The following is a 27,851-nucleotide window of genomic DNA, read 5'->3' on the forward strand; positions in this document are numbered from 1 at the left end:
TATCAGTTCTTCACAAATTCACTGTTTCTTTCTCTAACAGGATAAAGCTTTCGTTCTGGCCACTTCTTTGGGTCTCCACTCACCAGTGAAATGTCCCCTCCCTGTACGTGTAGAAGTGAAAGTCGATCAGTCGTGTCCGACTCTTGGCGACCTCCATACAGTCCATGGAATTCTCCATGCCAGAATACTGGAGTGGGTAGCCTTTTCCTTCTCCAGGAGATCTTCCCAACCCAGGTCTCCCGCATTGCAGGTGGATTCTTTACCAGCTAAGCCACAAGGTAAGCAGGTATGCGGAGAAACTCAGTAAAATATGTACACTTTGCTTTTCTCCTGCAGATCTGTGTTTGTCAGTGTAACTTTCAGATCCCGTCAGAAGCTCTGGAGGGGTAAGACTTTCCTTTCCCCGAGGCTACGGAAGAAGGCCAACCCTGATGGCTGGCTGCCGCTCTTCCAGCGCAGCTAATGCCCAGCTAGCCTCCCGCCACCACACGGCGGTGTCCAAGAGCCTCAGCAAACGCCGCCACGACGACGACGCTAGCATGGCGCCTGCGCGCGGCGCTCCGGAAGTGACGATACAGGAAGGGGCTGCTCCGGGCAGCGCCATGGCCCGAAAGGCGGCTGGGAAACCGCCTGAGGAAATCTTGTTGGACTGGAAACGGTAATGAGGCAGGGGACGCGCAAAGTCCAGGGATTGGAGCGACGTGGTCCCCCGCGGACCTCCGACCTCATAACCCCTGACTTAGGGCCGCAGGGGCCTGGGCCTGCTTTTGGCTTGCGGGCTTAAGGGCTGTAGCTTCCGGGACCGCGTCTGGGTCCCAGGAGCGGGAGGGATTTCGAGACCCGGAGGGTCCCTGGTAGAGCTCCAACTCCCGGGCCTGGACTCCGCGTGAGGGCGGCCGCAGCTGGACCGCGGGGTGCGGGGCTTCTGGGCCGGGCGGCCCGCTGGACCTGTTTCTACTCTCAGGGAGCAAGCCTCGTTGAAGGCCCGTGTTGTGGACCAGGACACGGAGGCTTGGCAACTGGACCCCGCCTTCTCAGGCCTGCAGAGGGTCGGGGGCGTGGACGTGTCTTTTGTGAAGGACGACAGTGGCAGCGCCTGCGCCTCCCTGGTGGTGCTCAGCTACCCAGAGCTTGAGGTAACCCCTAGGGGACTTTGGCCAGGGGCCGCACCGCTGGGTCCCTGGGTGCATTAGTGAGAGAGGCGGGGCTCTGGACAGGGCACAGTGCCAGGGTAGAGCCCCACTTCTCCTCTTGTGGGACTTCACTAATAAATTGGAAAGCTTTCTAATAAAAGAGGAGGGGAACAAAAACTGACTAGATCCTGTGACCTAAGTCCAAATTAACTCATGATCTCCAAGTTTGGCTGTCATCTTTTGCTCCCCATCTCAGGGACCCACAGCAACATGTCCCCAAGTTGCCCAAGACACTAGAAATCTCTGTCTTCCCATAGCCCTCAGCTGGTCACACACTAACTACATTTTTTCCACCACCTAAAATCAGTGGAGTCTGTCGCCTTGTCTGTATCGCTGCTGCCCCTTCCCTGGCTGTACCACTGTCGCCTCTCACATAGGTGACAGGCAGAATCTTCCCTGAGTCCTTTCTCCATGCTGCCAACAGAGCAGTTTTCCTAAAAAGCAAATGTGAGCAGTCACCACCTAGTCCACTTAAAACACTCAAGTGCCCATCCTGTGATCCCATAATAAATAAAAGTAACACTCACTAACAAGGCATAAAGGTTCTTCATGATCTGACCCCTGCTTAATGTAACTCACAGTAGGCTCACCTCTGGCCACCACCTGCGTTCATCACCCACTCCCCATTCAGGAGGACTTCAGCTTCCTCAAGCACTCCATGCTGTATCTACCTGCCTGACCTTTGCAGTGATGTTTCCTCTCCTGGAATATTTTTCATCTGTCTAACTCCTCCTCATCTCTTAGGTCCTCCAGTAAGCCCCCCACCTTGTCCTACAAGACCAGGAGTTGCTCCCAGCATCCTCTCATTCCTCTATATCGCCTGGGATAGAATTGGCCTGTGTGTCTCCCGCGCCAGAATGTAAACTCCACAACAGTAGAAACTGTACTCTCTTGCACACCAGTTGTAGCCTTGGCACTTAGCTTGATGCCTGGCACATAGAAGATGCTCAGATAGATATGTGAATGAATGAACAGTGCACCCACCATTCCTTTGGAGTCAACAGCTCAGGAAGCCTTGGCTGAAGAAGAGCTTGACAAAGAAACTTCTGCTCTGCAGCTTCAGTGTTTCCCCCTCCATGCCCCTCTGCCTGCTCCCAAAGCTGCCATCTTCCTGCCTCAGCATCTTTGCACTTTACTTGAAGAGCCTTTAGTCAAAATTCAGCAGAAATATATTGATACCTGACTCAGAGTTTGGTGAGGAATAATTGAGATCATGCGTGGAAAGCAATTAACATAACAGGCATGTGGTAAGCCCTCAAAAAGTAAATGCTAAGCTACTGTTAATTCTTAGGACAGCTTCTCACTTTTCAATTCACTTATTCCCATCGCTCTATACCTTTCTCTACCTGCAGAATTAATCACCTTCTTGTCTGTCCTAGGTCCCTTTGTTTTGCATGTGTTCTTACAGTACTTCTCACACTGTATTAAAGTGACTGATTTAAGAGATCCTCTCAGATCTTACAGCCTATTAGCAGAGCACTCTCCCTATGGCAGTAGTCAACTCCCCTTCATTGCAGTAATCATTTTGAATAGTCTCTCCTTCTTTTTGTTTAGTTGCCAAGTCGTATCTGACTCTTTGCAACCCCATGGACTGTAGCCTGCCAGGTTCCGCTATCCATGGGATTTCCCAAACAAGAATACTGGAATGGGTTGCCATTTCCTTCTCTAGGGGATGTTCCCAACCCATCTCATAGAAAAGAAGTTATTGGTTTATATTGTTTTTCCCACCATCTGTAGGTTCTCAAGGGTAGGGTTATACTGTATTTTTTTCAGAACCCCAGCACTTGAATGTAGTCAGCACTTGTCATCCTATGCTGTGGATGCTTAGTCTAAGGAATGCTCTTATAAGAGTCTGGTCCAGTGACTCCCAGATGCTCATCTATGATTCTGTGCAATCGGAGTCACCTGGAAGTGTGTTTAGAAATAAGATTTCATAGGCAAATCCGTAGAGACAGAAAGTAGTTTTGTGGTTGCCAAGGGCTAGCAATTGAGATGGAGGGTAACTGTTAATGAGTATAAGAATTATCTAGGAGAGATAAAAATGTTCTAATGTTAGATTATGGCAGTGGTTGAAAGACTGTAAATACCAGAAATGGTTGAATTACACTCTTCAAGTAATTTTATGGTAGCAAATTATATCTCAATAAAGTTGTTAAAAAAAAGATTCCTGGGCCCCTCTCCATTTACTGATGTTTGCTTTTTTCCAACAGTCCTTCCTGTAATTGCATAGCAAACCCAGGCTGTGAGTCTCTGATCTGCCATTCACACAGCCAGAAACTCTTTTTGTCGTGCCTGACATCGTGGCCTCACAGCAGAGCCCATTCCGTAATTGGAAGAGCATGTTCTTTTCCACATAGAGCTGAAGTTTACTTGTTTGTGACTTCTGCTTTCTGGTACAGGGTACAGGACAAACTTTTCCTGCCCTTCTCTGAAAACCCTGCTATTTGAAGACCATTCTGTGTTCTCCTGAGTCTCACTGGGGTGATTCCCAGTTCCTTCTCTTGCTGCTGGCCCTCTGGCCTGCCCGCAGTGAGCAGGGTTCTTTTTTATATCCAGCACCCAGAACTGATTTCAGTACCTCAAGTGCAGTTCAGCCGTTTGGTTCATCCATTGGTGAGCCTAATGCCAGCTTAGGTTGAAACTTGCAGATCTCAGAGATTACTGACCATCCAGATCATGCCCACATGCTAACTACACAATTGATTTTTCCCTGTCCCAGATTTGTAACTTAAGAATGTGTACACATACATACTGAAAAGTTGAAATAACACATTGAACACCCGTATTCCCTCTACTTAAGATTCAGCTGGTTTTGCGGTCTTCTGTGTGTGTGCACACTGAGCTTCAGGAGTGTCTCCCAGAACCTGTGAGAGCTCAGCTGACTTGTCCTAGAGTGACATTTTTCTGCATGCCGGTGGTGTCTTCATCACACCTTAGAATGCACATACATAATGCCATCACCCCTTCTGTAACACATTTCCCCAGGGGTCTTTAATCTCTAAAATATGTTCTCTGATTTGTAAGACTTTGACATATTTTATATTAAATAATTACTGTTACCAGTAGATTATGATTGCTGTGGGGATTTTGGGCGGGGGGGTGGGGGTGGGGGGGCGCGGTCCAGTATGTTGCCTGTTTACTTTTTTTCCACTGAGATACATCTTGAGTTGGCTCTTCCCCATCAGTTTCCTCAAGTTCCCAGTTGGGTCTTTCAATGTGTGGGGTCAGATCACTTTTTATTTTGGGAATGTTTCTTAGATTGTGGTTTTAAGTGTTAGTTCTATTTATTATTTCAGCTCCACAGTTTGGTTTCTCTTTTTCAGTCATACATATGCTGGGTTTTATAACTTGCCAGGTTTTTTTATGGTTCTGTTTTTATTTCTGCCAGGTTGTGCTCTCTGTCATTTAGTTAATTTCCCTCTGATGCACGTCTGGTTGGGGGCAGCATTTCATCAGCTCACAAGCATTGATCATTGTCTTCTGAGTTCTTGTAGTTTTTGTGTACAGCCTTTCACTGTTGACTTTTAAGTTATATTTAAAGAGGAAACTCAGGGGCTGGGGGTTTGGGTGGCTCGTTGGGTTTCTTAAGTCTTGAACTATGAAGTGTAGTCATGTTAATAAATGGTGTTCTTTTCTGAAGCAAAGATGGCAGTGTGTCTTCTGATTCTTTGATACTCTCGTTTGCAAAGGAGCTTACATTTCTATCCTCACTGTCTTCTCCATGAGCCCCCAGGGCTCACCTGTTTCTCCCCAGAGCAGCATCTTCCTGGTAAGGCCAGGGCTGACCCCCAGGTATCACTCCATCAGGCTCCCAACCAGTAGGCCCTTCCACACCCCCTTACCCTTGCCCCATCCCTACCTGCCTTCCCAGTGCAGGGCCTGGAGCTGGCTCTGTGAGTCTGGGCTGTTTATTTCCACATGTAGGTGCACACTGATGGTTATACTATGTCATCTCCTGGTTATGATGTGGGCATGGGGCCAGGGGAGGTTTATCTCCTCTTCTGTGGATCTCTGATTTCTGGAACTTGTTCAGAGAGATTCAGACATAAGCAGCCACCATCAGCCTATGGGAACTCAGGCCACACTTGAACTTCCCCTGTGTCCCTGTAAAGAGTCATTCTGTTGCATGGGGTTCAGCACTCCAGCCTGCTGGGGTCACTGGGAATTGAATTCTCCAGTCTGTCATCCAGCTGGACCCTGCCCACTCTAAATCACTGGCAGTTTTACGAGTCTCCTATGAATCACTGATAAAAATATTGGAAGAACAAGCCCTTCCTCAATACTATTAGAGTAATCCCTTCACTTGGACATGCCGTTATGACCCAGCTTAGAGGGAGAGGTGAAAGTATGGTTTTGAAAGCTGTCACCAAGAGATGGGGGTGGGGAGTGGCCAGTAACAATCCAGGACATCCGAGGTTTCTGGAAAAGTGTGCTTAGCGGGAAACATTCTCTACCTCAAGCAGGTCTGGCTCTAATGAAAACTCAAGGTTAAAGGACTTGGGGCTGCCATCCTGTGCTCTGAGCAGGTCCTTTACCGTTCTAATGAAGTGGGAACAGGAGCCCCTCTTCCATGCTGTGGTAGGACTTTGAGTTTGAAGAACAGTCTGCCAGAGCATGTGAAAACTGGATGGTCCCCAGCAGGTCTGCCTCAGACCTCTGGCCCCCACTCCTCCCAGCATCAGCCAGGCCTTTTAACACAACATCCCTGGGGGTAACCCCCTTTCTCTCTCCGGGGTTATTTGCAGTTGCAGCCTCAGAATTTTTCCTTTTGGACTCTCCAGTCTCTCAGGATCTAGTTCTCTTCCAGACTGCCTCTCAGATCATGCCTGTCCTTTGTCTGAAATATTTGTACTCTCTTTTCATAAAGCGAGAGTTGCCCTTCTTGCTGTGTAGCCTCTATGAAGACCTGGCCTTTTCTTCCCCGAGGTTCCATCTCACAGGACACGCTGGCGTCCTTATTCACAGGTGCTTCTTGTGCTTGTCCTTCTGTGAGCTTCCAGACAGCCTGGCAGCAGGGTGGGCAGGAAGACAGCAGCTCTGACTTAAAAAAGAGGCAGCCTGAGGAGGGCCTGGTACAGACCAGGTGTGGCCAGGGCCTTTAAAATGGCAGCATTTGAATCCCCACCGCCCACCTGTAGGGTGGATCACGTGTCCCCAGATAGTGAGGAAGGAAAGGGGATTTGGGGGTGAGCCTGGAAGACGGAGAGGAAGTGATGAGGATTGACAGATAAGGGCTGAGGGCGGGCAAGGGGAGGTGACCAGGGCTGAGCATGCCTGGTGACCGGGTGCCTGGTGGCAGGTGCTGTATGAGGACTGCCGAATGGTGACCCTGACGGCCCCCTACGTTTCGGGCTTCCTGGCCTTCCGAGAGGTATCTTTCCTTGTGGACGCGGTGCAGCGGCTTCAGGAGAGGGAACCCTGCCTCATGCCCCAGGCAAGTACCTCACTGGGCTGGAGGGAAGGCCCTCCACAGACCTTGCCCCATTGCAGGGAGAGGTTCCATGAACTTCCTGGAGAAGTGCTTTTGCCTCAAGAGGAATAAGATCTAAAGAACTGGGTCCCTCCTCTTGCTCTGGGATGCCCCAGCCTGATGGATGCGAGGTGCTTCAGCTGACTGTGACTTTCCCCTGTGGCTCTTCCAGGTCCTTTTTGTGGATGGAAATGGGGTGCTGCACCACCGAGGTAATCCTGCTCCCAAGATGGCCCAGGAGGGTTGTAGGAGAGGGACCTGGAGGGGGCAGTCCGCCTGCACCAGGCCATGGGCCCTCCACCCCTAGCCTCGCCCTGCAGCTCCTTCTGGTTTTGCTTTCCTTGTCAAGACCCCCTAGTAAAGAGCCCCTGCTTCTCTTCACCCCTACCTCTTTTCCTGCTTGTCCCCACTACGTGTGCTGGCCCAGCTCTGGCAGCACCACCCAGTTTGGACATAGCGCTACCAAAAGTTGTAGACCTTGAGCCCAGCTGGGGCTTCCCTGGTGGCTCAGATGGTAAAGAATCTGCCTGCACTGCAGGAGACCTGGGTTTGATCCCTGGGTTGGGAAGATCTCCTGGAGAAGGGAATGTCAACCCACTCCAGTATTCTTGCCTGGAGAATTCCATGGACTGAGGAGCCTGGCAGGCTGCAGTCCATAAAGTTGCAAAGAGTCAGACACAACTGAGCGACTAACACTTTCACTTTTATTACTTTGAGCTCAGCTAGCCTGTCCCACTGGCAGACCCTCACCTGAAACCAAGCAGGAACGGACACATGTGCCCCACCAACACAGGGGAACTTTGACGCAGGAGAAAACCACCAAGGGGAAGGGGCTGTCATACCCTCAGATACAAACCTGGAGGTCAGGCAGCAGAGGGATTCGAGAAGGGTTGGCATGGTGTTTTCAGTCCCTGCCCTGGGAGCCTGTGGGCCCAGAGCCACCCTGGATGCTAGTGCAGGACCAGCAGGCCAGCCCTGGGCCTTGACCCCAGCCACTGCTATTCTGGCCTCCTGGCAGGAACCCCAAAGTGCTGGGGCAGTTAGGACAGAGACCCAGAGGCCTGAAGGTAGCCACAAACATAGGGGAGGATGGAAGGTGCCAGAAAATGAAAGGAGAAGCAGGTGAAACGTGTGAGCATGTTAACTGTAATTAGGCTCCTAATCTAGTCAGATGGAGGGAGGAATCCACCCAGCCTGCCAGCTGAGAAGCTGGGGCAGAGGGCCAGATTCAAGGTAAAGGTGGGTCTCTGAGGCCTGTACCCCTAGTCCTTGCCCACCAACAGGCCTCCGTTGATGTGCAGAAGCTCAGTGAGGCTCTGGTGTGTCCCCCACCCCCACCCCGACTCCTGACTGCTGGGCTCACTGCCCCAGCCTCATCTTCCTTTGCCGCTGCAGGTTTTGGGGTGGCCTGCCACCTTGGTGTCCTCACAGACCTGCCTTGCATTGGGGTGGCCAAGAAACTCCTGCAGGTGGACGGGCTCGAGAACAACGCTCTGCACAAGGAGAAGGTAAGGGGGCCTGTGTGGTGCAGGACACAGACAGCCCCACTGTGGACCGGCTCCACTGGGACGCTCTTCCCATCCTGGGTCACTGGCCAGAATGAGGAAGACTAGTGTTGCTCGTGGGCAGTGGGTCATCCCTGGAGACCCGGAACTCCTCTCCCAGCCTCTGGGCCCACGTTTGCCTCTCCTGCTTTGTCTACCCTGTGGCACCCACTGGGAGCAGAGCCTGTAGGGACTGGGGACTGGGCATTCAGGGCCTGTGCAACATTCCGTGCTTTTCCTCCCACGTGGAACTGGGGCACCTACCTGCCTGGGGCATCCCCGTCCCCTGCGACCCCTTCCAGAGGGCGTCGGTGACATGTATGGCTCACCCACCTGGACAGCCGACTGGGAACAGGGATCAGCTGTGTCTGTCTTATCCTTCCAGCTCCCCTGTGCCTGAGTGGAGCACGTGTTTCTTGAGTTGACAGGGGCCCCTGACCCACTCAGCGAGCCAGTCCCTACCACCCGAAAAAGTTTATCAGGTTGAATCAGAAGTGCTCAAATTTGTAGCAGGAGAGAAAGCACCGGGAAATCAGCAGCCTCGAGCGGGTTGTGGCCCTGTGTGCACACCATCCTGGCGCTTCCCCACCCCTGGCACTGGGGCCTGGGTGGGCCACCGCCCCTTCTCTGCTGCAGGGTTGAGAGGAGAGCGCCTTGTCAGGGTGGGATGATGCCGTAGGTGGTGCCTGGAAGCAGGATCCACTCACAGGATGGGCCCTTCCCTCTCCTTGCCCAGCAGCTGCTCACAGTTTGAAAATGAGCAGGCTTGCCTTCGGCCCTTCGCCAAGAAAGGTATTCTGCAAGGTTTTTTTCCCTCTGTTTTCCAGATACAGCTCCTAAAGGCTGGAGGAGACTCATTTCCTCTGATGGGAGGCTCTGGGACTGTCCTGGGCAGGGTGAGTGGCCAGGGGCCTGTGCCCCACTGAGGCGGACCCCACTGAGGCTGGACCCCTCAGCCTGTGCGCCTCAGCGGACCCCTTAGCACCCATGTAATGTGTGTACCCCAGACCTTGCCGCTCTGGCTGACCCTGCATCTTTACTTCCTCCCCTCCAAAACTGTGCTGAGGGGGCCTCTGGGTCCTCACTGGCCCTATCCTGTCCCCAAGACGAGCAGCAGGAAGGTGCCGTGAAGGCGCCACCAGTCCCCCAAGCCCCTGCCTGCCAGCTGAGATGTGACGTCTTCCCGCCAACAGAGCTCGCCCAGCGCCCTGACCTCACCCTCTCTCTGTCACAGGCCCTGAGGAGCCACGACCACAGCACCAAGCCCCTCTATGTCTCTGTGGGCCACAAGATAAGCCTGGAGGCAGCCGTGCGCCTGACCCACAGCTGCTGCAAGTTTCGGATCCCGGAGCCCGTGCGCCAGGTGAGTGGGCTGCCAGGTCGGTGGGCCAGCACACAGCCCCTACTCTTCCTGTGCCCTTGGGCTTAAGAGCATGCCACAGGCACCTGTGGGAGAGTCTGTTTGGGTCACATCAGGCCCTGGAGGGGAGGAGAGGGGCCCGGAAGTTGCAGAGGTCCCAGGACTCATTCTGGAGCCCTGCTCGGCCTGGCCCTGTGCTCAGCCTCTCAGCCTCCTGCACCCTGGGTCATTGGGAGAATCAGCTGATGTCAGCTCAAATGCCAGCCCCTGAGGGCTCAAGCTGCCCAGCTGGCCAGGGAGGGAGCAGCCGTCCTCGGTTGGGGGGCCCCTGTAGGGCCACTGGGCACAGCTGAGGAAGACTTGTGCCAGAAATGCCAGTCAGGGCACACCAGCCATGTAGTACCAACTTGGGGCCCAAGAGGATCAGAACTCTCGTGGACAGGTTGGCCCAGCCTAGAAAAAGCTTGGTCTGCTATGGGGAGATAGAACCTCATGCAAGATGCCCTTGGGCCACCTTGGTGTCTTGGCCCCAAGGAGGTACCCAGGGGGTATAGGTTCCTGGAAAGCCCGTGAGTCGAGGATCTGTGGAAGCTGCCCTCAGGGAGAGGCCTGCTGGAAGAGGGGGGAAGGGCAGTCCAGGCCTGAGGATCAGCGTTTACAAAGGCCGTGGGGCAGGAAGGAGTTTGATGCCCAGAGACTCAAGGGAACGTATGGCTGGAGCCCTGGCCCGGGGGAGCAGGTGGAAGCCGGTGTGCATTGGAGCAGGTCTTCAGGTTTACCACAAGGTTTTAGATGTGATTTGGGAGGGAACTCTGTCAGATTTGCCTTCCCAGCAAGGTCTGAGGCCTGTGCTGCATCAGCAGGAGGCAACCTGGCTGAGGGCCCGCCTAGTCTCTCAGGTCAGCACCAGCTGGTGACACCAAAAACCCAAGGATCTTGACTCTGCCTTGCCCACCCGGAGAGCCTGGGCTTTGAGACCTCCTGGCTGCTCGTGTGCAGGGTGGCCTCCAGGTGGCAGCAGCAGCATGCACACGACTGCTTCAGCCCATGCCGGCAGCTCCGAGGGCTCCACAGAGCCTAGGCCCCTAGGGTGGCTTCCAGATGGACGCGCTGTGTCCACAGCCTCAGCCTCACTCCCTTCCTCCCCACACAGGGTTTGTAAATGCATGGGTTCTCAAGCTTGTAACGTGTGTCCTGGCCCCAGAAAACCTTTCCTTTCCCATTCCCACCCACCTGTGCAACCTTGTGGGCAGGGGTTGGGGCAGGAGTGGGGCTGGGAACAAGGACCAAAGATTTCTTCCCAGGCTCTCAGAACCAGGGACTCCACTGAGCCAGTACTGTGGGCAGGTCTTTGTCCCTCTACCTCTCTCCTTGCCCCAGAGTGGATGATTGCTGTGTCCTTGAAGGGGGGGGGGATACCCCATAAAGTGCCATGAGCCCCTCAAAGGTGGGCAACACTGTGTGTGTGTTCTTGAGAAAAATCAAACATCTGCACCCAGAAGCCCACCCACCCTGTCGCTTCCAGGAAAGGGGGTGGGGCCCTGTCCAGCGGCACTGGCTTTCTCTTGATCTGTCTTCCTGGGCCCACTCACCTGTGTACATTTTGCCCTCCTGACTACTTCTGGAAGCTCAGAGGAGAAGCTGAGAGAGGGGTTTAGGGCCGGCTCCATTGGTCACAGGCCCTTTGTCCCCCAGGCCAGGCCAGGCTGCTTTAGGGGAAGGGAGAAGGTACTACCTCAAGTCTCCAGGACCTTTCCCCCTGGAATACCCTGCTGCCCACCCTGCCCACTTGCCCGTTCACTCTGAAGTACAAGCGGTCAGGAGGATTAGCTGTTGTGTCCTGTAGTCTTGTGGCCCGAAGCGGGGCTAAGCCCATTGGAGGTGGGATCAGGGGCCTCCCTGAGGCCAGGCCCCCTGGAAGGGGGTCAGCCAGTGGGAGAACCCAAGTGGAAGGTTTCTGGGGGCCACCCTCAGGCCTGATCCCCTCTCCCCAGGATGTGTCTGATACCGGCCTGTGGTCCACAAGCCCCCTTTGATTCTGGTGACGCTGCAGAACTTTCCAAACACTTCCCCACAGACAGAGTTAACAGCTAACACTACCCAGAGAGCCAGATGAACCAAAAGTGGGGACAGACAAGCTGGGCTGAGGATAGCCTTCAGAGAAGAGAGTTTCAGCAGGAAAAACATTGGCTCAAGCAAAACTTACAGGGAAGCACAAGCTATAAACCCACTGAAAGCCAGCTGAAACAGGAGTGGGGCACCCAGCCAATACCCTTATGCCCTTTAGGGACATGCCATCAAGCACCTTGACCAGAGGGCCTGGGCATCCTAGCACCCACACATGATGGGGCTGCTGCTGCTTGTCCTAAAGGCCAGGCCCCTGTGTGCTTTCCCAGGAGAGGCCGTCTTTCTGGGTGGGAACTGGTCCAGAGGCCAGCTTGGAACCCGAGCTACCCCCCTCACTCCAGCCCTCTTCCCCAGGCTGACATCCGCTCCCGAGACTACATCCGCAGGACCCAGGAAGTCCAAGGGGTCCCTGCCCCGCAGTCGGGCAGGTGAGTGCTGGGCTGGCTGGGTCATGCCCACGTGGGGCCATTTCTGGTGGCTAGGCCTCTCTCAGTTGTGGTGCTGCAGCTCAGGCCAGACATGCAGGGCCAGGCAGCAGACGCAAAGTTCCCGAGGGGACAGGAGAGAATGCTGGGCGCCAGTGTGGACTCCATGTTCAGTGCAAACTCTCCAGAAACCCTCACAGTCCACTGCTCACCTCCCACCCTGGTGGCCCCCTGCTTGCCTTGGTCCATTTGTCTGTGAGGCCCTTGGGTTCCACAGAAAGGGAGTCAGATGGTCCCAGCTCACAACCTGGTTCTGCACCAGCTGTCGTTTGCTCTCTCCAGGCCTGTTTCCTCACCTATGTGGTACACAGTGATTCTCATCCTGCCGCATGTGTGCGGGGGCTGCTTGCTTAATCCTGACAGCACTTCCATAAGACAGGCACTGGGCTCACATTGCAGATGAGGAGACTGAGGCAGTGAGATGGCAGCCAGCAGCTTCCATGTCAGGCCTGTCCTCTCCCGCTCGAGTCCTTGGCAAGCACAGTGTTTCCTCTGTGTTCCCTTCGCCTCCTGGCCTGCACTTGGCTAAGCTGCTTTGAGGACTGGGGGGGACCCCTGAACTCTCCCGGGGTAGGGGTTGGCCATCAGGATCTGCCTTGCCCTCTGACCTGGGTCCTCAAGCCCCTGAGGATCCAGGTTGGCTCAGCTTCCAGAGACCACCTGGGGAGTGAGGGGGGCTCTGGTGTGTGATGCTGTCATTTCTTGATGTCATTACCAGGAGCAAGGAGGCACAAAGGCCAAAAGCGTGCCCCCAAGGAGTCTCAGAAGAGCCTGCAGGTAAGGATGGGCTCCTTGAAGCCCAGAGCTGAAGCCCCAGGACACCCTGGAAAGCCCTAGGCCCAGGCGTCCGGGCAGTAGGGCAAGGGCTGGGGGTGGCACTGAGCTAGATGCCAGGGAGACTCCTGGGTTTCCTGCAACCCTGCTCCAACACATCTTTGGGGACTGAGGGAATGGCCCACAGAGTAGGTGGGGCACCCATGCCCAAGGACATGGGGACGCAGCAGGTACAGCCATTCTCAGATGAACTGGGGTGGCCACCTTCCCCTTCTGCGGTCATAGAGTCTGGGGGCCCAGAGCAAGCTCACTGGAAGACAAAGCTCACATGGCAGGGCACCAGACCCAGAGAACCCGTGACATTAATTTCCCAGGAGCACAGGAAGGGGTTCAAGGTTCATAGGGGGTTTTCTGGTGTTTTTGTGTTCCGTTCTGAAAGTGCCCAGGTAGGCTTATGGCTGCCAGACTATGCATACATCCACGCCTTCTCCTGGCCCATCTGCTCCTCTGAGTGCACGTGCTGCTTTCGCTTCATGATCATTTATAAACCAGGACCCAGCTCCCTGCTGACCTGAGCCACTCCTGCTTTGCCCGGGAAGGATCTAGACTGGGGTAGCTGCTGTTGGGCTTGGACCCTGGCTGCTCTGCCAGTCTCCAGCCTGTCTGCTTCTGGCACATGCAGGGCCAGGAGGAGGGCAGAAGAGCTGCATCTTAGCCTGGAGGAGGCTGAGCTTAGAAGGGACATACAGGGGCAGTTTAGGCTGAAGGGATAGGGTGCCAGGCAGAGGGCTGGCACTGGTGCCAGAAGGGGTGGGTGTTGGCGTCGTTGTCCTGGCCAGGGTCTGTGAGGATGGGCAGCTCAAGTGCTGCATGCAAGTGCCAATAGCTCTCCCCCATCCCTGCCAACCTGATGCACTCCGCCCTGCCAGCCTCTTCACCCAGAGGCCCAATCTCAAAAGGCATCTCCACCTTGGGAAGCAGCTCTGCCTCATCCCTGACTCTGGCCCCTGCCCAGCCACGCCCCTCAGTGTGAGCTAAATCCCAGGAAGGCACATGGCTCCACCCACAGCCCCCAGTCCTCCACCTGCCAGCTCACCCCCAGGACCCCAGGTTCCCTAAGAACTCTGGGATCTTTGCCGAGAAATGTGAAGAATCTTTGAAGGCCTTTCTTGCCATTTATGCTGCCTCTCGAGGAGGAGCTGCTTGTCATGGTTTGACAGCCTGGCAGAGAAACCCAGGGAAGCCCCAGGTCTTAGCACTTCCTCTGTTCTCTGCTCTGGTGTCTCTCCTTTCATTCATGATGAGAAAGGAGCTCTCCTCCAGGCCTGGGCTCCTGGGAGAAGCAAAGGGGACAAATGAGCAAGGCATCCAGCTGTTTGGGGCTTGCAGGGTGCTGTCCCCCTTCTGCTTAACCTCTGTTCTTGAAGCCCTGTATAAGGCATTGTTAGGACATTGCTAGGAAACAGGACCATTCCAGGGTGGGGGGCTTTGGGATACAGAGGACCTCCTGGGGTCAAGTGGGCTGCTGGGTGCCACTCACATGCTATTGGGCTCCACCCAAAGGCCTGCTGGGCTCAGCAGCTTCTGGCATGTTCCACAGGCACCTCCAAGGGGACTCCTGCAGGCGGGAAGGCCTGTCCCAGGTTCTGATCTCCAGTCCTCCCCAGATGTCCACACTGGCACGTCTTCTCACCTCCGCTTCCACTGTCCACCCAGTCCTGGGACTGAAAAAAAAAAAAAAAACCTGCTCATCACAGCCAGGGGTGTACAGGGAGCCCCACCTCACCCCACCCTCCCTAGCAGGCTCTGGGCCATCTGCCCACTCACCCCAGGCCCCGGGATGTTGTGGCTTTGGAACCTGCACCTCAGCACCTGTGACTTCTGACTCCTTTGTGCCAGCAGTGCCTCTCCTGCCTCGGGTTTGTGTCCTGCTCAGATCCTTGCAAGGATCCGAGCATTTGTTTGATCCAGTTGGGGGACTGAGTGTGAGGATACACGTGGAGTCCATGCCAGTGGGGGCACAGTCATTTCCCAGTGAATGAAGAATGGGGGTATAGCACCAGCCGGGCTCCACACTGAGGCATTAGTGGTCAGAGGCAGGGACAGCCTGGGATCAACCAGGGATCAAACCCACAGCCCCTGCGTTGGAACGCAGAGTCTTAACCACTGAACTGCCAGGGAAGTCACCTTTCATTTTCTAGATTGCGTCCTTTGAGTGAAGGTTTTAAAATTTGATGAAGTTCAGTTTATCTATTTTTCATTTGTTGCTTGTGCTTTGGTGTCATAACAAAGAAACCATTGCCTAATCTGATGTCACAAAAATTTCCTCCAAGAGTTTTGTAGTTTCAACTCTTACATTTAGATCTTTGACCCATTGTGAGATAATGTTTGCATATGGATATTTTGGTCTTTTGTAATTCCATGTGAATTTTAGAATCAGCTTGTCCATTTCTACTCCCCCAAAAAAGCAGTTAGAATTTTGATAGTGATCACACTGATCAATTTGGAGAGCACTGCTATCTTAACAGTATTACCTCTTCCAGTCACTGAACTCAGGGTCTTTTCACTTATTTATATCTTCTTTAATTACTTTTAACAGTGTTTTGTGATTTTCCTTGTACATGTCTTATCCTTCCTTCAGTAAAATTTATTACTAAGTATTTTATTGTTTTTAATGCTACTGTTTTATTTTTGAATTGCCCATTCCAAGTATATAAAAATACGACTATTTATATCTGGCAACTTTGCTGTACTCATTTATTAGCACTAATGTGTGTGTGTGTGTGTGTGTGTGTGTGTGTGTGTGTGTGTGTGTGTCCCTTAAGGGTTTTATATATAAGATCATGTTTAATGTGAATAAAGTTTTATTTCTTCCTTTCCCATCTGAGTGCCTTTTATATCTATCTGTTACAGAAGTAGAGAGATGGGTGCATGATCTTGGGGGAGAAAGCTTTCAATCTTTCACCACAGAGTATGATGTTAGCTGTGGTTTTTTCATAGATACCCTTTATCAGCTTGAGAAATTTCCTTCTATTCCTAGTTTCTCTGTGTTTTTATCATGAAAGGGTGTTGGATGTATCAAATGTTTTTTCTGCACCTTTGAAATGATCATTTTCCTTCATTCTGTTAATGTGACATATTATATTGATTGACTTTAATATTTTGAGCTGCTCTTGCATTTATGGAATAAATCCCTCTTGGTCATAGTGTATAATCCTTTTACTATGCTGCTGAATTTGATTTGCTAGTATTTTGTTAAGGGCTTTTACATGTATATTCATAAGGGATACTGGCCTGTAGTTTTCTTTTCTTGTGATGTCTTTGACTGGCTTTGATATGAGGGTAATACTGGCTTCATAGAATAGTTAGGAAGTGTTCCCTCTTTTCTGCTTTGGAAGAGTGAGAAGGATTGTTGTTGATTCTTGTTAAACCTTTGGTAAAATCACCAGTGAAGCCATCTGGCCCTGTGCTTGTCTTTGTTGGGAGGATTTTGATTACTGATTCAATCTCTTTGTTATAGGTCTATGAAAATCTTCTGTTCTTGAATCACTTGATAGTTTGTGTATTTCCAGGAATTTTTCCATTTCATCCAGATTGTCTAGTGTGTTGGTGGCATACAATTGTTTGTGAAATTTTCTATTTCTATAAAGTCGTTAGTAGTATTTCCACTTTGCTTACTGATTTTAGCAGTTTGGGTCAGCCTGGCAGTGAGTGGTTTTTCTAAGGAGTGCTCTTCCCACCCCCACAATGCCTCTGTAGTGCCCCTGGCTTGAGTGAGGAGTAGGAGGGCAGGGTCCCCTGCAAGATTCAGACAGTCAGGACTCAACCTAGCTCTGCTTTCAAGGGCTGCCATCTCTTCCCACAAGCCCCAAAGACTGTAAATCCCACCCCATCAGAATCTAATTATGTCCCCACCTAAATCCTGGCCTGACCTCAGAGGTTTCAGCTGAAGCAGTTGAAGCATAGCAGAGATTGGGTGGGCTGAGTGGGGGCTTAAGCCTGACATGGAAAGCTTATGGGTGGAGGTGGGGGTGGGAGTGGGGTGGGCATCTGAACTTTAAAAGGACTAGCTTCAGCTATAGCCTGGAAGAGGAGAATCTGTAGCAGTGCCCAGACCCATTGGCTCCTTGGTACTGTCTGCTGGCTACACCAAGGCCATATCAGAGATGAGAGGAAGAGAGAGAGCATGTCAGCAGCTTGCTGGGACCCCTGGCTCACGCCAGGGTGGTGGGTGTGGATATAGCCCTGAGCATCTCAGAGGGGTAGGCCAAGCTGGGAGTTCATGTAGAAGGGTTGGAAAGATGGGGGTGGCACTGAAGCAACTGAAGGGAGCCAACGTGGAGCCTGAGGGCCTGCTGGCTGGGGTCATTCATGGGAGAGCAGGAAAGCAGTGGGAATGGGGCGGGGGCTTGGGGGTGGCATGTCCTGTCTGCCTCTCCCCCCGCCCCCAGGGGCTCTGCCCTGCAGAAGGCTGCACAAGAGCCTTAAGTGCAGTGGCGTCTGGGCTTCTTCCCACAGAACCTTAAAAATAGGGCCGAGATGATATCCATCTTCACAGACCACAGCCTGCCCCAGAACCAAGAATAAGTCTCGAAACACTCAATAATTCAAATCAGATCCAAATAGATCTTTCTGTTAGCCTGGCAGCCTCTGTGCCCCTTTCCCAGGTTCCCAGGGGCTGAGCCTGGAGGCTACCATGAGCTGGTGGACAGGCCTGGCCATTTCAGGTCACATCCAGGGCCCTCATGGCACCTGCCTCCAGGACCCTGGTCTGCCCACCTTCCCTACTTTCGGAGCAGTCAAGAACAAAGGACACCCAGGCCTGGGAGTTCTTTATCGGGTCAAGGCCAGGCCATAGGGAGAAGGCCCGGCCATGTTCCTAGCTGCCCCAAGGATCCCTCCCCTGTGCCCTTACTTTCTGATCACAGGTATTTTTTTTTTTTCTTTCTTTCTTTTTTTTTTTTTTTTTGATCACAGGTATTGACCTGTTTGACCTTGTGTTTGAGCCAGGATCCTTGGCCCCTTTGACCACACCTTCCCCCCACTCCTAGGCTCCTGGGGTCTTAACCCTCCAGGGCTCAAGGGCCAGTCTGGGCTTCAGGGGAGCCAATCCCCCAACTTAGACCCCAGTCACTGGTACACACACAGCCCTCAGGGTCTGCTTCCCTCCTCTGGAAGGGTTCCCTAAGGGGCTTTACCTGGGGCTCTGTGGTCTGATGGGAACACCTGGGGACAAGGAAGCAGGGCCCTGGGTTCCAGCCTAAGGCCTCTGCACTTGCTGGGTCTGGGTGGGGGGATGGGGGTCTTCATCAGCCTGGCCCACCCGCTGCAGGTTTGGCCCTGCCCCAGTAGTCCCTGTTGCACTGCCCTGGTGAGGCTCTGCATGGAGTTTTACCAAATTATTAATTAAAGGCACAGGCATGCGGCAACGCTGACATCCAAATGAATAGCACACTGGGTGATTAGGAGAGGTGTCATGGAAATGATGGAGCACAGCCCACTATCCCCATTTCACCTCCCTGGGAAACAGGAGCAACTTCTGGGTTTCCTACCATGATGGGCAGCACTCGGGGCAGGGTAGGGAATGCAGGCTGGAGGGGCCAGGGGCACAGTTGTTGCTTGTGGACAGGGTTGGGTGCTCCCCAGTTCGATTCCTCTCCACCCAACCAGCAGAAGACCTGGGAAGAGGGCAGGGAAGGTGGAAAGTAGGCTAGTGGAGGAAGAATGCAGTCCCAAGACAGACAGGTAAGCCAACCTGGATTAACTCAGAGAGAGACTGGGAAGACCACTAGAGGCTCATGGTGGAGCAGGGGAGGACTCCAGCAATTGGGGCGTGGGTTGGGGGCTCTTTCCAGGAAGAAGAGACAGCTCCCTAGGCCCTTTCTCAGGGCCACAGGTGCCCAATGGAGAGCTGGGAGTGGAGAGCAGGCTGGAGTATTTTTGTCTTTTAGTTACTTAAATTGCACTGGTGTTTTGTTGTGTTTTTTTTTTTTTTTAAATCAGGGTTTTAAATATGCATAGTTTAAACAGTCAAACAGTAATGAAAATCCAGTAGATCCTAACCCACCCACTCCTCTCCTTTCTTGACTTCCCTTGCTCAAATGCAAAGTTTTGTTATTTTAGTTTTTAGGGTTTTTTTTTTCTTCTTCTTCTTCTTCTTTTTTTTTTTTTTTGGTGTTGTTGTTTTTTTCATATTTACTTCTAAATTCCATGCTAATGTTGCCTTTCTTTTTTTTTTTCTTTTCCTTCTTTTTCTCCCCTAGAGTTAGAAATCATCCATTGATTTTCTGCTATGGGAGTTGAGAGTTTGTTTCCTCTCACATAGCCCCCACACACTTTCCTTCCATCTTCTCATTTTCACTGAATCAGAATTCAATGTCTGCATTATTCTTTCTTTGCACATACTATTCATAGCTGAGTAATGTAATGTAGTTACATCTCCATTTTTGTACAACCTCTTTGTTTTTCCTGCACTTGATAATTGCCTTATGTTTTAGGTTTGGTTATTTTCTGTGTATCCATTAGTTATTCTCAAACTCTGCAATAGAAATATAAATCCCTTTTTGGTACATTAAAAGCATCAGGGCATCTTGAATTTATTTATTTTTTCTTGGAGCCTGTGGTAGCCAGCTTCCAAGATGGCCTCTTGGGGCTGGTATAACCCCCTGGCCACATTGAACTAGGGCCATCTGTGTGACGTGTATGAAGGTGCAGAAGTGAAGGTATGTCACTTCTGATGCTAGGCCTAAAACACACTAGGACTTTTTTCTTGATGGTGCTCCCTCTCCCCCTCTTCCCACTCATCATTCACTTTGAGAGGTCAGCTGCGGTGTCATAAGCTGCTCTGTGAAGTCCACATGGCAGAGAACTGATCCCACCTGCCAGTCACCATACAAGGGCACCATCTTGGAAGTACACCCCCCAGCCCTGATCAAGCCTTCAGGTGCCCCCAGCCCTGGCCATTATCTTGACTGCAACCTCATAAGAGACACTGAGCCAGAACCAGCTAGCCCATATGCTTCCAGGTTTACCCCTCAGAAACTATAAGAGAATATACCTTTCTTCCGAATAATATTTTAGTCCGGCAAAGCATAACTAATACTGTGTCACTCCTTCTGTACCCACCTGACTCAGCTGCCTTGTATACCTGATGCACATCCAGCACCAGGGACCTCTCTCACCCTCATCGCACTCCTGTGTTGGCTCCTTTGTTATAATGGATGCATTATCTGATTTCTTCTTCAGAACTACTACTCCACCCTAACACCACCCTAGAAAATGGCAAGGCCAGGAAAGGGGGATTTTTAAGTACCCAGAAGAGCTTTGTTTCAAGACACAGGACACTGTGGCATCTCTCAGGAGTCTGTCCACAGCCTCAAGATGAACCTCATTGTCCTGTGTCTCCTGGGTGGGTGGGAGATCTCTGTTTCCTCCTCTGGGCCTTCAGTGTTGTGTGGGGGGAGCCACTGCTGTCCACGGTGCTGAACTCAATGCCATCATGTCATCCTGGGCTGCCAGCCCCAGATGCTGGATGGCCTCTACTCTAGCTTTCCTCCTCTCCCACCGGGATCCCCTCTGTCCAGGCCTTGCCTTTCTGCACTGGGCTGTCTTCCTGCCCAGGACTTCTTCTCACTCTTGTGAGCAGACCTCACCTGGGCTCTGCAGACAAGCTTGAATCCTGAAGTAAGGGCCTGTAGGTGTTTGAGCTGAGAACTCTCTGGATTACATGTGACAAAACCCAACTTAAACCACCTTAAGCTAATAATAGGGGCTTGTTAGTTCACTCCAGGGCAGAGCTGGCTATGTGTGGCCTGGCTGCAACACACGTCTGCTCTGTCCCTTTGACCCAAGGGGCCTCCCCTCTGGATGCTGGATAACTGGCAGCAGCCCAGGCTTTCTTTCTCCCCTGTAGTGTTCCCAGGCAATGTGTGTCCCTCTGTCACAAAGGCTCCACTTAAAAGCCCTAGGCCTAGGTTCTGGATGGAGTGTGATCATTGCTTAATTTGATCACTGTGGCTGGAAGGGAGGGGGGACCAGGTGTCCAACCTGGAGCCAGGGAGTGGAGTCAGCCATAGCCCACCTCATGGAGGGGCATTCCTCTGTGGACAGTGAGACCACTGTCACCAGAAGAAGGCGCACCTGGCTGGGGAAACCGAGGGAAGGGCATGCCAGGCTCTCTCAGGACATTCCATTCCTAAACCCCTCAGAAAGCACCATCTCTTCCCAGCAGCATGCCATCTTGTCTCTAGGTAATTCTCTTCCCATGCCAGCAGGGAATAGCATGATTAAGGCTTCATTATTAACTTGCCAATCTTGTTTCTGGGGCACAGACGTTAACGGCTTAGGGGACCCAGTTGGCATATAATGAGGTCTCCATGACAAATTACTTGGGTATCAATTAACTATCTAGGGAAATGTCAAGCGAGATCCATCATGCTGGTGGCGAGGGACAGCCAGTTAACTCAGAGCAGTTAATTCGATCCAGGCCATGCAATCGCCTGCCTCAGCCTCCAGCAGGGCTGGGAATGAGGAAAAGGGCCTGGGGTGTGGGGTGGGCGGGGCCTGGCCTCCATTTCCCTGGGACACACTTCTGTAGTCACGCCGGTGCACTCAGAGCATGGCTCTCACCTTGCAGCCTGACTCTGTCCATTCCTTCATTCATTCCACAGCCACCTGCTGGGTCGGGCCTGAATTAGTCACTGCTGGTCAGGGGGTGGACAGTACTGGGAAAGGACGAATGTGCAGACAGGTGCCCATGACTTGTGTGGCCTCTGCAGGATCCAGGATGCGTGATAAGAGCATCCTCAGGGCTGGGTAGACTCTACAGGGGTGAGGGCAGGGCAGGGAGGTAGAGGAGAACTGACCAGGCCCTGGGAGGCAGTCAGGTGGCAGGCACCTAGGGCAGTGCAGACACAGCACAGCACCCTGGACCCAGTGCTCGGAGCCTCTGGCAACGTACTGGCACACTTGAGCAGAATTCAGCTACCTGACTCTTGAGCCGTAAAACTTGGAGACAGTTACTTAAAACTTTTCTAAGCCTGTTTTCTTACCTGTAAAATGGGGCTAATAATCCCAGTTCCCAGTTTTGTGAGAGTGAAAGGGGCCCTGTGTAGATGTGCCTGGCCTAGCGCAGGTACTGAGTTTGGGTCTCCCTCCTCCCTGCAGGTGAAGCCTGGGTCCCCTGCTCTCTAGTGGGAGGCTCAGATGGAGCATGTGCTGGGGAGGGCACAAGATGAGGCATTTGGCCCAGGAGGAGGGTATTCTGGAGGAGGTAGTGTGGGCTGGCCAGCGGGCCCACAGGCAGAGACAAGACTGAGAGGCAGGGCTCATGGACTCTGGCCACCCCCACATGGACACACCCTGCCTTTTGGGTTTTGCTTGTTTTCAGGAAAGTGCAGTGGTCACCTAGAGGTGTGTCCCCCTAGTAAGGACCAGGGACCATGCTCTGGTCCCACCCTCTTCCCATGCCTCTGCCCATACCATCCCCCCACCTGGCTCACTCCTCTGGTAGTGGTGACCCACTCCATGATAGCCCCTACCCCATGTCTGCTCAGCTGGTGATTGGCAGGTGCCACTTCCCAGCCCCCCAGCCATGGAGCCTCATGCTTATTCATGACACTGACATATGGCACCTCCATGGGGGGGGGGGGGCGCAGGGGGATCAGAGCAAGCTGCCAATTGTGAGAGTGCAGCGTGTCCCCATTCGAGCCCTGCTGAAGCAAAACAAACGCAAGATGTGAGGGGAGCAGAGGCGGCCCGGGGGCGTGCGTGTGTGCCAGTGCGTGTGCTTGCCTGCACCGTGGGGGTGCTGGGAGGAGGGGAGGAAAACAAAGGGTGAGGGTGGGGGAGAGAGGGGTGCTGCAGGGCTTAGGAGTGAATTTAGTTGTCATGGCTTCTGGGGTCTCAGTTAATGAGGTCCTCGGAGGCCAAGCTCTCCAGCCCTCTGCCCCAGGCAGGCTGGCTGACACCAGCCTAAAACAATCGCACCTCTCTCCCCCTCACGTCTCACACAGGACACGGGGCACAAGCCCATGAACAAGATAAGGGTTTGGCAGCTCGCAGCCCTGTGTGCAGATCCTCGAAATGTTCCAATTCTTTCCAGAATTGGGAAAATCTAGCTAATGTCAAGTCAGAGTCCACAGGGCTCCAGGCTTAGCCAATTTCTTTTCCTGTTTTTGTTGAGGATGGGAGAGTGTGTGTACTGCCTCACCTCAGTGGATGGGGTACTGCAGCCCTCCAGCAGTTCCCTCCCCCAGGCTGGGCTGGCCCTCTAGTGCTCCGCTGGCCACCCATGGGCTATCAGACTCTGCCCCTGGGCTGGGGAGGGCAACACAGAGGTAAAGACAAAGCTCTTGGGGTCCTCAGCCAGCCCTTCCCCACTGGACCCAGGGCTAGAGGCTGCTGCCATGGAAACAAGGCTCTTTGCCAACTGGCCACATGCATGCTGGAAATAGTAGGTGAGTCCAGGGACCAGTGGATCCAGGAACTGTGACCACCCCCCAGGAAGCCCAGCTCTAGGGTCCCTTGACCCTGCTCTGCCACTTGCCCCTGTCAGTTGTAAGAACTCAGGAGAGAGAGAGAGAAGCTTGCTGAGGGAGCTGGGGTAAGGCTGGGGCCCAGAAGGCCAGGGGGCCAAGACAGACCAAGTAAGGAGCCCTATGAGGCCCAGGTGAGGGTCCTACACTTGTGCAGGAGCTGGGTGCTTTGAAGCCTCTCCCCTAAGCCTTCATACATGCTTTGTGCAGTGACTGGCCCTGTGGGGTCTGTCCATGGGGACCACCAACCCCCTCACTTTGGGCCCTCCCCAAGGAGTCAGGGAGCTGTAGAAACCTGTCTCTCAAAGGAGCAGCCTGCTGGAGAGCTGCCTATCCAGCAACTCTCTCCAGGGCCACTCTGATTCCAGGCTCAGACATCTTGGTTCTTGGCCCTGGTGAGCTGTCTGGATGGCCTGGTCTGACCTTGGGTGAGGGGCCCCTGCCCCAGCCTAGTGTCACGTGAGCCTCACACTGGGCTGGCATGCTCTTGTCCGGCAGGCACTGGGCCACACTTCAGGCACCGCTGTGCATAGAGGCATCTGCTGCTCACTGTCTGGGGCAGATGGGCTGCCAGTGAGCTAAGTGTGTGCGGGGGAAGGGGTGCCATAGGAACCCCTTCCCGCGGTAGTGTGGGGGCGAGAGAGGCAGGCGCCCGCTGAGGGAGAGCGGGGAGCGCAGGGAGGGAGGGGCTGGGATCACATGGGCTCCTGGTTTGGGGTGAGGCCCATGGTGCTGGTTCCTGGGCCAGGGGCTCAGGAAATCCCAGCATGACCATTGATGGGGAGGGGGCCTGGAAGCACTGGCCAAGGCAGGGATTCCCCTGTTATCACTGGGTGGCATTGGGCAGAGGGCCTGAGGGAGAGAGTGTGGATCGTCTTCAGGGTGCCTTCCAGTCCCTAAACCCTGAGCTTCAGCAGGATGGAGGCATCCTGCCATCTGAGGGGCCTCCTGTGAGGATAGGGGGATGCCAGCACAATCTGCTGTGGCTCCCAGAGAGGTTTTAGAAGTGCTGTGTGCCAGGTGCAGTCACTCTGCAGAGTGGGACTCGGAGCCTGCTTCTGCAGCCCCGCCTGGCCGCAGAGGGAACCATGCAGTGTGGATCCTGGCAGGTGATAGGGGCAGCCTACTGGACCCTGGACCCCCAGGGCCACTGGGGCCCATGAAGGGGGAGGTGTGGAAAATCAACAAGGAAACAGCCCAAGACCACCGATAGCCTCAGCAATGCACTCATGGGGTACTGGAAGGGACAGGGGCAGGAGTCAGGGAGGCCCACTAGGCAAACCTCAGAATCCTGCTTGGGAAAACCTTAGGGCTTCTCATTCATAGTGACGGTGAGCAGAGTCACTGGGCACACTCAGCGCCCCCTCGGGTGCCAGGCGCCACCCTGAGCACTTGGCCTCATGGCCTTTAGTAATTGGCCCAGGAGTAGGGGAGGCAGCCATTACCCCACTAGACAGAGGGGGAGACTGAGGCTTAGAAAGATGACGTGGCTGGTGGAGGCCTGGGGGCCAGGTGGTGGCTGAGCTGGGAATGGAGCTGGAGGCCAGCTGGCAGGACAGTCCTAATGGTCAGCTCAAATGCCTGGGCATCCCATGGGATGAGGAGGGTAGGTGCCTCGACCCTCCACACTCCAGAAGCCCAGGGGAGGGTGCCAGGTGGGCCTGGTGTCCCCTCCTCCTCCCTCTATCCCTGGGAGGCCCCCACCCTGCCCCTGCAGCCGCCTCCACCCGCCCGGCTGCAGTGACTCAGCTCAGCTGTTCCTCAGCCGCTCTGCTTGCTGGTGGTTGCCTTTCTTTTTCTTTCCCAATATGTGACATTGCCATTGTGCTGTGACACAGTGACTCTCTCTGCCCAGGAGCGCCCATGGTGGCCCCCTTGAGATGGCCAAGGTGGCCAGATGGCCAGGCCTCACCCTCAGACCCTGGCCATGGGCAAAGAGACTGTCACCTCCAGAGCAGGCACAGTCCTCACCTTAGTTCCGCCTGACTTGGGCACAGTGCCGGGGGACACCTGTCCAAAGTCACCCTCTGCAGCTGCCTCACAACTCAAGGACCTGTGTCCTTGATGTAGGTGGGGCATCAAGAGGCCAGAAACCCTTCTAGAGAGGGTAACCTGGAAGGGACATTTCAAGAAATGGGTAAGAAATGGAGAGATGCGTCCTGGAGAAGACTAGGGCAGGGCATTGTCCATTGCCAAGGCCAGGGTTGGAAGGGCAAGTTACAATGTAGGAAGCCTCTCTGATACTTGGGACTGTCAGTGGAATTTGCTGTTTTGTTAGGTGGTGAGCTCACTGTTCCTAGATTCAAGTCCTGACATGGACAGGATTCTTCATGGGATTGAGCCCAGTGTGGTAGAGTTGGTAGGAATATCATTAGAAGCTAGAGTTGGGCATTTGGGGTGGGAGTCTCAGGTTTATGTAAACTCAGGCAAGTCATTAGACCTCTGAAAGCCTCAGTCTTCCCTTCTGTAAAATGGGGTTACTATCTCCTTCACAGGCAATAGTGAGGATCTAAGGAGACAATGTAGGACAAAGGGCAGTGTAAACTGTGGAATGCATGCAGATGTTTTTATATTCTAGTTCTGACCCATGCATCTTGAAGGTTCTCCATCTCTGACAGCATTTTCTGCCAAGGTTGGGAATGAGCCCCATCAGAAGAAATGGCCCAAACTCCAACAGGGAGGATTTGGGGAGGGGGAAAGGATGGCTCTGGGAAGAGGGAAGTCGAGAAATGAAGAGATTTGGGGACCCACCCTTTCCCTTGTGCCTGGGGAGGAAAGGCAGGGCATCTTCTCCTGCCTCCTGGACTTGGGGATCTTGGGGGGTCTGAGGCGCAGGGGCACCTGGGAGCCCTCAAGAAGATGGGCTGTTCGTGGTGCCTGGCCTTGGAGAAAAGACAATGATGGGGACACCAGAGGTGGTGGAAAGCTCTGTCTGGGTAGCCACAGCTGACTTGAGGTTTCAGGAGCCAAAAGGAGATTTGATGGTCCAGTGAATGCTGGGCTAGGACAGCTGGTTTCTCCTGCCTGAATGTTCCTTCTGCCTCGCCTCTCCCCCTCCTCCCTTGCCCCCTTCTCAGTGCCCATTTCTCATGCCTCTTGGAGTGGATTAAGTGGGGCCCCCAAAAGATGGAATCTTGGAGCCTCAGAACATGACCATATCTAGAATAAGAGTCTTTGCAGATATAACCAAGTTCAGGATCTCGAGATGGGATCATCCTGGATTAGAGTAGGTCCTAAATCCAATGTCAGGTGTCAGAAGAGAAAAGCAGAGGGAGATTTGAGACTCAGAGATGACTCTGAACTTGGAGGCAGAGACAGGAGTGGTGCACCCACCAGCCAAGGAACACCAAAGGTCTCTAGCAGCCACTGGAGATTGGGAAAGAAGCCTGGGATGGTTTCTCCCTCAGAGTGCAGCAGCTGCTGGGCATTTGGGCTGGTAAAGTCCTCTGTGAACTAAAGGGGTTCTGGGGTGGCTGCTGCTTTGCTGGGGTCTTCCTGCCTTGCTGGTGTTCCCTGACTCCCTTGCAGCTAGAGTGGGGGCATGTGACCTGGGCTCCAACCAACCAAGATTCACCTGGGCAGACTGACTCAGAAGCAGACAACACCAAAAAACTTATCTTCCTGAATTTTTTCTAGCAAAGGTGGTGGCAGAAGGCCCTGGCTTTGGGGCAACAGTGCCCTATCACACGTGGGCTGCTGGGTCTGTGCCCAGTGGGGAGACCATGTGGTTGGGGTGTTGCTCCTGGGCGTGTGGCCACTGGGCAGAAACTTTCTTTTCCATCAAGCTAGCCAGAGTGGGCCCTATACTGCTGGTTCAGAGCAGTAGAGGGGGTAAGGAGACCTCTGTCTGTGGGGCAGGGAGGTCATGCCCCAGAGAGAAGCTCCTAGAAGACCTTCTTCTGCTAATCCCGGCTGGATGGGAGCTGACCTCTGTCCCAGGACCTTGTGGGACTGGAACTGGCCAAGAAGTCCATGGAGATCAGGGGGAGGAGACACAGTCTGGGCTGGGGGCACCTGGTCAGGACAAGGTGGCCCTCGATTCCCCCACAGATTTTTCCCTGTGCTTGGCACCCACTCTCCCCATTTCATCCCTCCTCAGGCCCCCTGTACTCCCTCCCCCTGTCCTCCTTCTCTCCCCTACACCCTTCTTGGAAATGAAGTCATCTAGAAAAATAATCAAAAAATAGAAAGAAAAAAAAAGCTAAGAAAATGGGATTTTTTTTCCCCCTTCAGACATTTGGTAAGGCACCTCCCACACGGATGAGTGTCCACCGGGGCCTGTTTTTGTCCGAGGGAGACTCAGGCCTGAACTTCTTGGGTGTATAAGCCAGGTGGGCCTCCCCACTCCCCACAATGCAGGCTC

At 53.5% G+C, this 27,851-nt stretch overlaps 1 protein-coding gene across 3 annotated transcripts; it reads left to right on the forward strand.

Annotated features, from left to right (window-relative positions):
- Positions 1-280: 280 nt before the first annotated feature.
- Positions 281-15,695, forward strand: ENDOV (endonuclease V). 3 transcript variants are annotated; one of them, XM_043462797.1, is made up of 10 exons: positions 285-658; positions 965-1,136; positions 6,493-6,627; positions 6,836-6,875; positions 8,059-8,171; positions 9,035-9,103; positions 9,442-9,570; positions 12,049-12,122; positions 12,898-12,956; positions 14,554-15,695. In XM_043462797.1, exons 1-10 carry the CDS (start codon positions 432-434, stop codon positions 14,601-14,603), a joined length of 1,068 nt encoding a protein of 355 aa, XP_043318732.1. In that variant the 5' UTR covers positions 285-431; the 3' UTR covers positions 14,604-15,695. The 3 variants fall into 3 exon arrangements, with proteins under 3 accessions (XP_043318727.1, XP_043318732.1, XP_043318739.1); XM_043462792.1 differs by lacking the exon at positions 12,049-12,122 and having other exon boundaries at positions 281-658; XM_043462804.1 differs by lacking the exons at positions 965-1,136; positions 12,049-12,122 and having other exon boundaries at positions 588-658.
- The last annotated feature ends 12,156 nt before the right edge of the window (positions 15,696-27,851 follow it).

Source organism: Cervus canadensis, chromosome 1, assembly GCF_019320065.1.
Source record: "Cervus canadensis isolate Bull #8, Minnesota chromosome 1, ASM1932006v1, whole genome shotgun sequence".
NCBI lineage: Eukaryota > Metazoa > Chordata > Mammalia > Artiodactyla > Cervidae > Cervus > Cervus canadensis.

What these genes read in the sequence shown, in the direction of transcription:
- ENDOV (XM_043462792.1), top strand. Translation starts at nt 432, where the DNA reads ATGGCTGGCTGCCGCTCTTCCAGCGCAGCTAATGCCCAGCTAGCCTCC. An exon ending in TGGGGTGCTGCACCACCGAG is followed by an intron (nt 6,876 to 8,058) that starts GTAATCCTGCTC and finishes TTGCCGCTGCAG; the next exon opens with GTTTTGGGGTGGCCTGCCAC. An exon ending in TCCCGGAGCCCGTGCGCCAG is followed by an intron (nt 9,571 to 12,897) that starts GTGAGTGGGCTG and finishes TGTCATTACCAG; the next exon opens with GAGCAAGGAGGCACAAAGGC.